General features: G+C 34.6%; 1 protein-coding gene across 5 annotated transcripts in view; it reads right to left on the minus strand.

The window, feature by feature from the left end:
- The window catches only part of FCHO2 (FCH and mu domain containing endocytic adaptor 2), a 97,146-nt gene that overhangs the window by 44,938 nt on the left and 39,948 nt on the right, over window positions 1–12,260 (minus strand). For all 5 annotated transcript variants that reach the window (XM_082074776.1, XM_082074775.1, XM_082074774.1 and 2 more), the window contains exons 9-10: window positions 4,930–4,974; window positions 3,062–3,134 (exon numbers count right to left, since the gene is read on the minus strand). In XM_082074776.1, coding sequence (XP_081930902.1) covers window positions 3,062–3,134; window positions 4,930–4,974 — 118 coding nt within the window. The remainder of the gene's footprint in view (window positions 1–3,061; window positions 3,135–4,929; window positions 4,975–12,260) is intronic.

Consider the following 12,260-nt stretch of genomic DNA (forward strand, 5'->3'; position numbering starts at 1 on the left):
TAAAAGATCACAAAAAGTAATGGCAGATCTAGTATCATTCAGTACTTTCCATGATCCCTTCAAGATACAAAGGAAAACTCAATAATTCGCAAATGTTTGTGAAGTGGAAAATGAGGACATCAGGTTTTAGACAGATGTGCTTTTACATCACTAGATTATGATCTTTCTTTTAATTCAAAGAACTAGGTCATGTGTCTAGTATAAAGTAACATATCTCAGCAAATAGGGAATTTAAGGATTGTAGAGAGAAACCAAAACAACCAAATCATGCAAAGCAGTTATTAAAAAAAGAAGGTAAATCCTTGACTAACCTGTATAGCAATATGTGTATGGAATTTCCCTGTGTAAAATCATTACTAGACACAACATGTGGTTTATGTGTCAACACTTTAAAAACTGTATTGATGAACTGAAAACCCTACAAACCATTAATGTTTTTCTAGATCGGGTAAGCTTGTCCTACACAAACTAAATAAACAGCTTAATTTCGCAAGACGTCAAGAAAGGACTTGACCTCTATGTGCAGCAAACTTTCTGATGATAGAGTTTTATCATGTACAGCCTATAACGGAATCATCAGCTAAGATGAAATTAGACAAATCTAGACTAGCAATAACATTTTTTAAAAATATCATAAACGACTATTACACTATTTTACTTAAACACATAATGAATCCTCTATTATTTGTGATGTTCTAGTTAATTTACAAATTACAGATTAATGTAAGAATCTCCGTAAAAGTCTATGGCATGTGTTACATAGGAGGTCAATATCATGCAGTCACACTTTTGTCTGACCGCAGAATCTATTCATTTTTGTATTGTGTGTAAATATAGAAACAAAATAATATGGATCACATTTCAGTACAACTGTTGAAAGCAAGGAAATTTTTTTTTGCATTTCAGATTAGCTGAGCTGGTTTATATTTTCTGATGACATTGTTATGCCATGAAAACCAAAATTTCTTCTAGAAAGAAACACTCATTTTATCTTTCAATGTTAAAAAAAATACCTCCAGGAAAAAGTAGCTTTTAGAAAAGTATTCAGATACTAGAATGAATAAGCATATAAAGATAGAAAGGGATTAACATACCCTGTTTCCCTGAATATAAGACAGGATCTTATATTAATTTTTTGCTCCAAAACTTATTACTTTTTTACATGTATAGCTGCCTGGACACTATTTAAATTGACTTTTTAAATGAACTGTAACTAGGGCTTATTTTTGGAGTAGGGCTTCTATTTCGAGAATCCTCCAAAATCCTGAAAAAAAATCACACTGGGGCTTATTTTTGGGGTAGGTCTTATTTTGGGGGAAATAGGGTAGTGCAGAAGCCAGTTTTTAGCCCTCAGTGTCTAAGAAAATTTTCTGTTACAGGTCAAAGAAAAACAATGTCTGAGTAAGAACACATAAAGTCATACACCTGGGAAGAGTTAATCTGGTGCTTTTGGGCCTTTTACGGCTCCAGAAAACTACTATTAATAGCCTAAAACTTTTGCTGGGGCCAGATTACATTTCATCGCCTGACAAAGAATGGATGGAAGGTTTGCAAGGAGGCTTTAACACATGGGACGTGAGATTAACTTGAGTAACAATTGACGTGGTGGCAAAACAACTTTTTTGTTGGACAAGATAAGAGGTACAGAATTCAATCATATAACAGTACTTGGTACTATCAAAATATTTGCAATTATTTTGCAATTAAGTAAATGCAAGATGCAAAAGGCAAATGACCAAACGTACTTTTTTGCTGCTATTTGATACTGCAAAAGTTTTGCATCACAAAAAAAAGTGTCATAAACAACTTTCCAGAGAAAATGGATTACTTTTAAAGGGAGCACTAGAACTGTTTAGAACACTGATATCATCAAATCTTTATAACACTTTAATTATTTTAAACATCTTTTTCTGATGAGGGTTTAGTTTGTAACAAAACAGTATTCTCAAGATTACTGCTGACCAAAATCACACTATATACACAACACTTCTCTCACCATTTACTTTAGCTTACTAAATGCAGAAATAAGGTGGGAGAAAGAGTAAATCACAAAAGGAAATTCATAGGCATGACTTAAAAAACCCCGTCACCTTGGAGCTCTAAAACCATCATGACAGAGAGCAGAAAAAACATGGTTCAGAAGTGTATCATTATTGAAATAAAACATCAAAATAAAAAGCTCTAAGGCACTTTGTGTGTGCAAATTATGAGCACCTGCAGTTTTTAGGTCATTAGTTTTTCAGCATTATATTAAAAACTAAGGCTGATATACATTTTTTAAAAGTAATTTGAAAAATATGTATGCAGATGTTAGCAATATAGAAGTATTCTCAGAGGCAAGTTTGTCAGATATGAAAGCTATTTTATGTTAAATCAAATACCTCTACTGAGAAAACACATATAGAAATTAAGAAAAAAATACATTGGAATATAGTGACCATATCTACTAATATGTAGACTGCTACCAATCCACCTAAGAACTTTCATTCAAAGTCACTTTCTGGAGAGTTTTAACTCCTGGGAGACAGAGCACACGCAATGAATATGGCAAAGTGTATACCAAGGGCAGCAGTCATGAGATAAAGTTATAGTCTTTCAGAAATGAGAGCGCACGTGGTGTAGTGAAGAAGCAAAGATTTTTCTGTCTGATACTGTACACAAAAATTTTTCTAATAAAAGGACAATTGAAGCTTCAGTTCTGCAAACACAGGCATTCAGTACCTTTCCATGTACAGAGCTATTATTTCATTAGGATCACACAAGAGAATCATATTATCTAGAAGGTTCTAACGTAGAACAAGGGAGAACAACTTACATATGTATAGGAAAGAATGAGACATGACTAGACTATTAAGAATACAGTTATGCTATTTTCTTAAAATCCTTAATTACAAATATCTTAAATAGCTGTGATGTTTTCATAGTCACAGCATTCCTCTAAGCTTCTGCTATAAATATTATTTTTAATTTTCTCTTTTTTTTAAAAGATCAGCTAATGTTTATTCCCATACTTTTACTAGTTTTCACACAAGATGAGGCTTCAAGATGGAAATATACTTACATAGATTCAGTATCTTTTTCTTTTTTCATTATTCCTGATAAACCAAAAGGCTTCCTCTTCCTTGGTTTTATCCCTATGGAACAAACATTTCATTTAAATACCAAAGAGACAGGTATCTATTTAGCAATGTAAAACACTGTTGCACACGAATGCCAATACATCTTAAATGCTGTCATGAGTGATACAAAAATAGGGTGGAGACAGATATGGAGCCAAACTAAGGGAACATTATTCTTATTTGTTGTTAAGCAACATACCAATCAAAAAATTACATTATTATATGGTTCAACACATGAATATCATAAGTCTTTTAAAACTGATTCATGTTGTACATCCAACTCTCCATGATGAGTATGCAGACTGCTACTATTTTTTTTTTTTTTTTAAACATAAAATAAGTGTATTATCAATTTTGAGGAAAGGGACCCTGCTCACAGGAACTCAACAAGAGTTATTGCTGTGGCCGATCCTGAACAGCCAATGCACTTTGACGAGAAACAGAACCCTGTCCCTCCCAGCTATTGCAGTTTGACACCCTGTTCTTATTTCCCTCCATGTTCCCAGTATCTGCAAGCCCCGGTCTCTACTGAGAAGCAGGATATGTAAAAAAAAAGAGAACATCTCTTGGCTTTCCAGCTAATGCCAAGTTCATGCTTTTGGAGTGCTGTAGCCAGGTCTAGGGACTGGCTCTCACTGAGTCTGGAACCATGCCTCCCTCTGTAATTTCTTCCCTGTTTTTAAAACTGGATATCTATAGCTAAAATACAGGAAAAAAAATTGCTTTCATACCTGTTTAAAGTAATAAAATTAAAACACATCTAAATATTCAATCAGACTTGCTGTCACGTCTGCTTATCTCCCCAGTTTTTGGTGAAAAAAGCAGACTGCCAAACAAAATGGCTAAGTGCAAGCATATGACCCAACTAGTCTACAATTCTGTTTTGATATAAGATACTACTGACAGCATGCTTTTGAGCAAAATGGTGGAAATAATTTGGTTTCCAAAATTTAACTACTGACATTTCGAGCACATAATTTAAAATGTTATTATATTCCCCTTTACAGAAATACATTACACAGCACATGAGGAATCTCTCCACTGTTACAGATTTTCAGGGTTAAATAACTCAAACCTTCTCAAATTAGGCAGCTGTAAACTCAGCCATGTCTTGTATTTTAATAGAGACAAAAATTACTCCAAAACAATTTTTAAGCGCTACTCCGGGCCCTCCTCCTCCCCCCTCCCCCTTGCTTCTCTGCCTTACGTAGCCCAAAACAATGACAAATGGGATATGAGTAGTTTCTGAACATGGATTCTCTCTGCTTCAGTTAAAAAAAGATTTTAAGTCTCAGCTGCAATCTTGGCAATTAAAAGTTGTTGGCTGCTACAGCTCTGTCAACTCCTCTGTCCCAAAAGTAAATACATAGCTTATGCAAATAAAGCAGTTCTTAGCCACTTAAAACAATCCTCTAAGCAAAACAAGCTATGCCAACAAAGAAAGGCTTTGTGACCATAACACTGCATTAGACTTGGTATAACTAACATGGTAACAATGGAAAAAGCCTGGGCCATGTTTTCACATGTGTAAATTAAGTTACAATACAGTCATAAGTGAACTAAATCCAACCCCCTGCAAAGACAGGGTGATAGCCAAAGTATATTTATAAGAAACATTAACATTCTCTGACCTTTTTGCATTAGGCTTATAAAGTGTTGTAGGTCTTATTTTCATTGAAGTTTGTTTCTCAGAAGGAAAACTGCTTTTTAGTCTACTGCAGCATTTTAAAGTTACACAGATTCACACACTGAATACCCTTCAGGTCCTTATCCACAGTATTCTTACATAAATAACTATGCTACAACTCACCTTCAACTGCACTGGTTGTGTTACATTCTTCAAATTCAATAGGGCCTTAAATAAATCAAAAAGAAGATAAACAATAGGTCAAATTAAAGATATATAAACGACTATTATAATTTTCTGAAAATACTAGCTAATCTAATTATAAATTTAGGTTGTAAGAGAAAAGCACAATTACCCTGCCAATGATCAAACAGATTGCAAAATCATACATTTTTTCACTCTTTTATACTGAAAACCTGAAATAATAGGGCACACTGTCTAGGTACAATTCAATTTCCTATGTTATTACAACCACAGGAAACATCTCTAACCAGTTGCCTCTTCTCATTCAAAATTGCATCTATAATATAGTATCAGTGTAAAGTTATCATTTTTTAATGATCAAGAGCTATATAAAGAAAAATCAAAAAGGAAGAAAGCACAGCTCCAGCCCTAATGTTGAGATTCACACTCTTGCTAACTCCGTATCATTAGTTCTTCTTGTTTCTTCTTCATAGCCATTTACCTAGACAATTAAAGTGGCATGCAGAATCTTAAACACAGCAGTAGAGTAGATTTAAAAAAAAACCTTTAAAAAATAATTAAGACTGAACAGGACCAAAAAAAGCGAAGAACACTGGTTAAGCACTGTATCTAAAGAAATGCATTATTATGGCCTTCCATTACATTTGTCACAAGGTACCAGGCAACTGTCATTGCAAAGTGCAGTCCTAACCCTTATTCTCTCAGTCTGGCCGGGTCTAGAATTTATTTAACCCTATTATGAGCCACTTTGGGGAGAAAACATGCAGAAAAAACACTGATTTTCCATAAGACCTTACTCAGGGAAAGGCACAATCACAACAGCACTTGTGCAAGTGTGAATTAAACAGAGAGAGCACATGCAGGCAGGCACCATGATTTTCAGCCTATACTATGAATAGGCCCTTCAGCCCCTGTTTGAAACAGCAGCTTTCAACTGTATTCACAAAAGAAAATACAAAATTTAGCATGCTAGCATTGTGACAAAGGGGTTCTTACTACTTCTGTATTTTTGTTTAAGGAGTGCACACAAGTTTATATATAGGAATATTGCAGATAAGATGGAGGGGATGGGGAGGAATCTCAAAACAAGATTCCCAATTCTATATCCAAAGGCAGCAGAATGTCCCTCCCTCCATGCTCCCTAAACTTAAACACCTACTTCAAGTGAGAGATCAAAATATTGAAAATTTCAGTTAAAATCAACCAGAAAGAAAGTAATTGTGGAAGCCTCAAATACAGAATCTACTTACACTCCTGCCCCATAACACACGTGCTAGTAAGTGCTCTGATTTATCTTTGTTATGATGTTACGATTATTTGAGAGCATCCACCATAAAACCAAGAGCTGTGCAATTATTAAGGTGTTTTTACATAAAAGGTGTACTTGAAAATATTTTCCAGGATTTTCACTTGTACTCTTTTCAAAATGAATATGTCATACTCTTAGTCTTAAAATAACAGATCTCAAAATAAAGAAACATGGATACTACAAGCTTCAGTTTGATTTTAAATAGTACACCATAGCAAATCATTGTGCTGCAATTAGAAATGCCACAATTAAAGTAAAATATAATTTAGTTGTGCATTAGCATTGTGAATTAAACAACTGGAATTAATTTGTATTTGATTCATGCAGTTAAGTAAATCAAATGGTTCTATTTGTAATGTAACCTCCAGTATGTACAATTAACTCTTGCAGTTCAAAATTGTGTTCGACTCAGTATAAATGCTACATTTTGAAAGCACTTCTCAAAACTGCAAATAAGAAAAAATTATCCTTATGTCAAACAAATACAAAGACAATTGAGAAGCTGACAATGTAACTCAATACTCCCTGATGTTAAGCAAATGGAATAATTTTAGACACATTAGATAAAAATCTACCACATAACTTTCTTTGAAATTTTGGAGACTTCTAATGTTTTCTTAAAGGTATTGCCAAAGTAATGACCTGCATTTATTGTAATTAGGACTGAATCTGCAGAATTTTTGCTGCCAGTTAAGAGATCTGAGTGCTTGTAAAACTAGTAGCAGGATGAGAATCTGGGACTAGAACCCATCAATATCCTGTTTATGATAATGTAATTGTTTGGCCTCCAAATGAAGCTCTTGAAAGCAGAATATCAAACGGCAGTATTAACTGCCCTTTAAATTTCAATTACTAAATAATTTCAATGCAAGTCTAATAATTCAATATAACAAGATGAAATTCAAATTCCTAACAGCACTCTCATTCTACTCAATATTGTAAATACATGGGCATTTTAAGTTGGTCCTCCAATCCTTTCTCCTTTGCACTCCACCACATTCACAGTAAAACAAAGTCAGCCTGCTCCACAAACCAGGAAATGTGTATTTCATGAAACAAAAACCAGCAAAAAAATCCAGAGAAGTGGATTTAGAGAACTGTAGATGTCTACATTCCCACACTGATTTCATCAACATTTTATTTCAGGAATTTAAACTCCATTGTTCAAAATATATTGAGCAACAAATTAAAAAACATACTATAAAACATAGAAGCTGAAGAACAAATCCATTACTTCTTCAGCACTACACTTCAGACAATATGTTTTCATCACTCTGCTAAGGATTCAACTACTTCTGTTTCTTGCCTCTATGCATACTCCCATTTGGCCAGAGGAAAAAAAAAGCCAAACCAACCACAAACACTCATCCCCAAAACAAAAACAGAACAAAAAGACTGTAAACAACAGAGACTTAAACATATTCTTACAGAAAACCAGTACTCAAGTTTTTCAAAATACCATCTTTTTCTTTACCCTTTCCAGTTACTAAGACTGATTCCCAGACTTTTAATACTTTTACACTAATGATTAAAATAATTATTCAAGGCTTAGGTAAAACTCATCCTTATTTCAGATCAGTATCTATAACTTTGACTTCTAACATAAGAAGAAACAAAGTATTTTCTTTAACAACACATCCAAATTCCTGTATTTTCTCCATTTCACTTGCCTAACATTAGTCTTTGAAAGCTTTTTTTTTTTTCAGATTGATAAAAGTTTTATCTGAAGAGAGAAACATTCATGCTTAGTACAGAAATGCAAAAATATGAAGATCAGATTAGCATTTTTAGTTAGACTTAACAAAAGCTCGTTTACCCTGCCCCCCAATTCCCTTCAGTCTTGCAACAATGTTTTCTTTTCTCATAGGGAAGACTATAAAATGCAATCTGGAAAAAATCTCAGTTATTGAAGAACTGCCTGAGGTAGTAATGATCTGTTGAAGTAGCATAAAAGATTTCACTAAAGCAGGTCTCACTTTTCACTAAGGTCTGTGAAGTTAACTTGGAAATGTGTATGCTACACTTTCTTCTTAATAATACCTATTAGTTTTTTCAAGTTTCAGCAAAATGGGTAGAGTCATCTCTTTTTCCTTGCCTTGTATTTACTAGCTGCTTTACTGCAGGAAAGATAAATAATAATGAAAACAGCATTTTCTTAAAACAAATGTTGTGAATCAGTTACATTTCAAAAACATCTTTTGATCCTAACTTGCTTTTCCTACTTAATTCAAATTTCTATTAGTGCCCTTCACCATTTGGAATCTAGAAGTTCAAGATGCCAGTGGCTGTCCCTAATGAATCCACAAACATAAAAAAATAAATTCAGCATTTTCTTCCAATGCCCAGAAATGTTTGCTGGTTTTGTAAAATTTGTATTTAATCCACCTCCACCAATAAAACACGTTGCATTATTTGCCTGCAGCGAAGTCAAATTTGTGCATTTTGCCTTTTGAGTAGAGTGAAATTTGTAGCAGGTTTTAATTTTTTGAGAGTTTTGCTCTGTAACTTCAGATCTCCCTACAGTTCTGCTTCCTACATGGCTGCTGTAAAGAGTACCATGTTTTGCCTGGGGAGTCGTATTTTTAAACTGCAATAACATTACAGAAATAGACATTTTCTGTGGTGCTCTATGGTGAGTCAATTTAGAAAACAGGATAGCTGTGACGAGCTTTTGGTAGCCCACATAACAGCTGGAGTCTCCTGTGGGGAGATGTCTTTGTGCCCAAAGAGGCAATAATACCATCCCCCAGCCAGAAGTGTGTACTGTGACCACATCATCTCCTGCTAGAAGCAGCTGCAGCCTCCTAGCCACCCAAAAGCCTTAGGTACACATATTGCTACGAGAGCAGAGCATCAATAAGGAATTTGGAAACTTTCTTATGACACTCCCCTGCATTGTCTGCTGTACTTTTATATATGGAAACAAAAGCATGTGTACTGTCACAGGAAAAAAAAAAAAAGAAGAGAGCCTTCTTCTCTGAACCACCAATCTATCTCTCTGATTCCTGATTCTGTAATCGTTAGACGGTATTGTTAAAAATTCCCAGTGGGTTGGAGTTCTAAGAGATTGTCAGACAGGTGTAATGTATAGATGCAAGTCAAAACATGCAAATCCATATGCTGGTATCACAAGAACTTTTTTTAACAGCTACACAAAGACTTTCATGTGCATGCACAACCTCTTCTCTATGAGGCCAAAAAGCGTGCTTAACAGACACAGGCATTACACCAACAAGGATTTCAGCTCAATATCAGGAAGATTATCATGGCCAAAATTTCTGAAGTAAGTACACAGATTCACTGTGTCTTGCAACATCCAAGGAAAGAAAAGCAATTGTTTCACATTTAAGTAGTACTGCTGATGTCGGCGACTGAAGTCATTCACTGAAGCAGTCAGTAGGTAGCCCAAAGCACTGAAAAGGACCATCCTGACTGCAATAACAAGGACAATTATATTCTACAGTACTACAGTTAAAGCACTGAGGTTTCCTTTGTTCTTTTTCTCATAACAAGATAACAATGTGAACTGAGAAGGAAGCCTATTCTCAAGCATTCATATGAACACAAAATGAAAGCAAATATTAGAACTAAAGCAGCACTGTAAAAATCAAAAATACACTTTAAGACATTTATTGGCGTAAGTAAAAAGTTATAGCTGAGATCTAGTCCATTCCCTGCAAAAGTCTCTGAATTAATAGTCTGTTGGGTTAAGCATGGATAGTTGCAGGTTCAAGACAACTTTTTTACAGTCTGGTCTGCCTGTTGTTATGTTGATCCATTGAAAAGTAAGTATGGCTTAAGCATCTCAAGTACCTACACGTAGACCTGAAAGTATTTGTTACTGTACACATACAGAATAGAAAAAAAATAATACAGTGCATAAATGAAACTTAGGCTTTATAACAGAAAGAGATATGAGATATCTAGTGGGATTTCAGTCACTAAAGGATACATACCTAGCTATCAGGATACTAATGAGTATTCTACAAAGAGAGCATGCATTAAAATTCAGTAAGCTTCTCTAATTGTATGTAAACATTCCCACCAAGCATCATCTGAAAGCATTTTCCAAGGCAAGCTGCTGCAGCTCGCAGCATTCTACCAGCTGAGACAGACATGGACACGATGAAAAGGCAAATGGATGATGTTTTTACAGACACATGGAAGCAGACAGCTGCTATTTGACAAGACACTGAAGCAAATAAACCAGGAGTGGGTCAGTTCCTAGGCTTCTGAAAATGAGGAAGCTTTGGTTTGCTAGAACAGAAAAGACAAAAGGTAATTTGACTAAATGGATATTTTCTGTTTTAATTAATCTAATAACTTACAATAAGTGACACTAGCATATATTAAGCACCAGTGATTCTGCAGCTCAGGATGCATCTCCTAGACTGTTCAGGAAATACATGTACTGTTTTTCTTGTTACAAGTGGCATATAAGTATGTGGGATTTCATGACATTAATAGGGAAAGTGGATGGCTAGCAATAAGGGGATACTTATTTTATACAAAAACAAAGAAAATGTAATAGCACTGTAAATTATATTACAGCATCTACCATGTATTTACGTCTATTGAGAACCGTATTTTCAGAGTATACACTAGGCAACAACAGAAGACAGTTTATAAATAACAACCTTACACCTGCTACTTCATTTATCTACAAAGTGACACTAATTATCATGAAGACAGTCAAGTTTGTTGTCAACTGTCTAGAAAAGTGACAAAACTTAGCTCTACAAAACCCTAGAGATAAGTTTTCCAACCTATCTGTATACCTCTTACACAAAACCTCTGTGTGGTAGACATTGGGAGAATGTTCTGCTAAGGTCAAAACAATGAAATAATTTTATTTTGCTCAACAGAGGGGGGGAAAAAAAAGTTTTACTCTTTGGATTCTTAAAGAAACAAGGCAAATACAAAAGCCAACTACTATTACTATGAAGGAAAACATAATATTATGTCATACCCTGAAAAAGAGCCCCCAGTTAGCACAACAATGAACTGGAAAATCCTGCAGAGCTAAAAAGGTAAACAAATCAGGAAGTCAACAAATCAACTAAAAACTGCTTTACATTTGCATCTTCTCTCAAAACTGTCTCCTTTCTATTTTAAGGTGGGTATGCATGCCAGAAAGAAATGTTATCCCACCCAAGCATTTACTTTTATTAGCTACATTGAATTTTCAATAACTAGAAACACTCAGACAAAAAAATTCTGCCTTTCCTCCCATCATGAGGAATCAGTTTACACAGACACATGCACACATATAAACACTATAACATATCTGTTTCAAGCAAAAGCTTTTAAAAAAACTCTGTAAATTTGTACTTATAGTTACAAATATGATAACAAACCATATTCTTGTTTTTGATAAAAACAAGTGTAAATCATGCATGAAAGGAGGACAATTTTTTTAAAACTGCATATGCTTCACATGCTGCTTCAAATGGCAAAGCTTTGCGTGCCTGGCTCAGTGCCAGTTGACAGCTCAGCTGGATATCAATGCACATTCTGACCCCCCTTGCAGCGTGTCACTTCTGAATTGTTTCCGCAGTAGAAAGTTTATTCAACCTCTCTCTCAAATTCAGTGGACCGACCATCATTCTGCTATTTAATCATAGCAGAACAGGGTTATTTTTCTGACAGCACTAAAGCCAGACAGCAATTCCTAATGAACAGCTTGATACAAGTGGAATTTCGACTGTTTTAGCCTCAATTAATTCTGCTGTCAAAACAAATGATTGCTTTTAGTGTTTAGATGTTAAGCTGCATCACAAAGGTCAATTTTGTATGTACACAAACATATAAGCAATTTTTTTCTTACTATCATCTGATCCTGCGACACGTTTATCAAAGAACTTCAAGCTTTCAAATTTAGAAGCCAGGAAACCAAAATATAGTTTCTTCACATTACTGTTTCTAACACTAACTTCTCATTTTTATTGCCTGTCCAAAAAAGAGAAGTGATATTATAAAAAGATAAGGAGAATTTTATTTT

Source organism: Streptopelia decaocto, assembly GCF_964273445.1.
Source record: "Streptopelia decaocto genome assembly, chromosome: Z".
NCBI lineage: Eukaryota > Metazoa > Chordata > Aves > Columbiformes > Columbidae > Streptopelia > Streptopelia decaocto.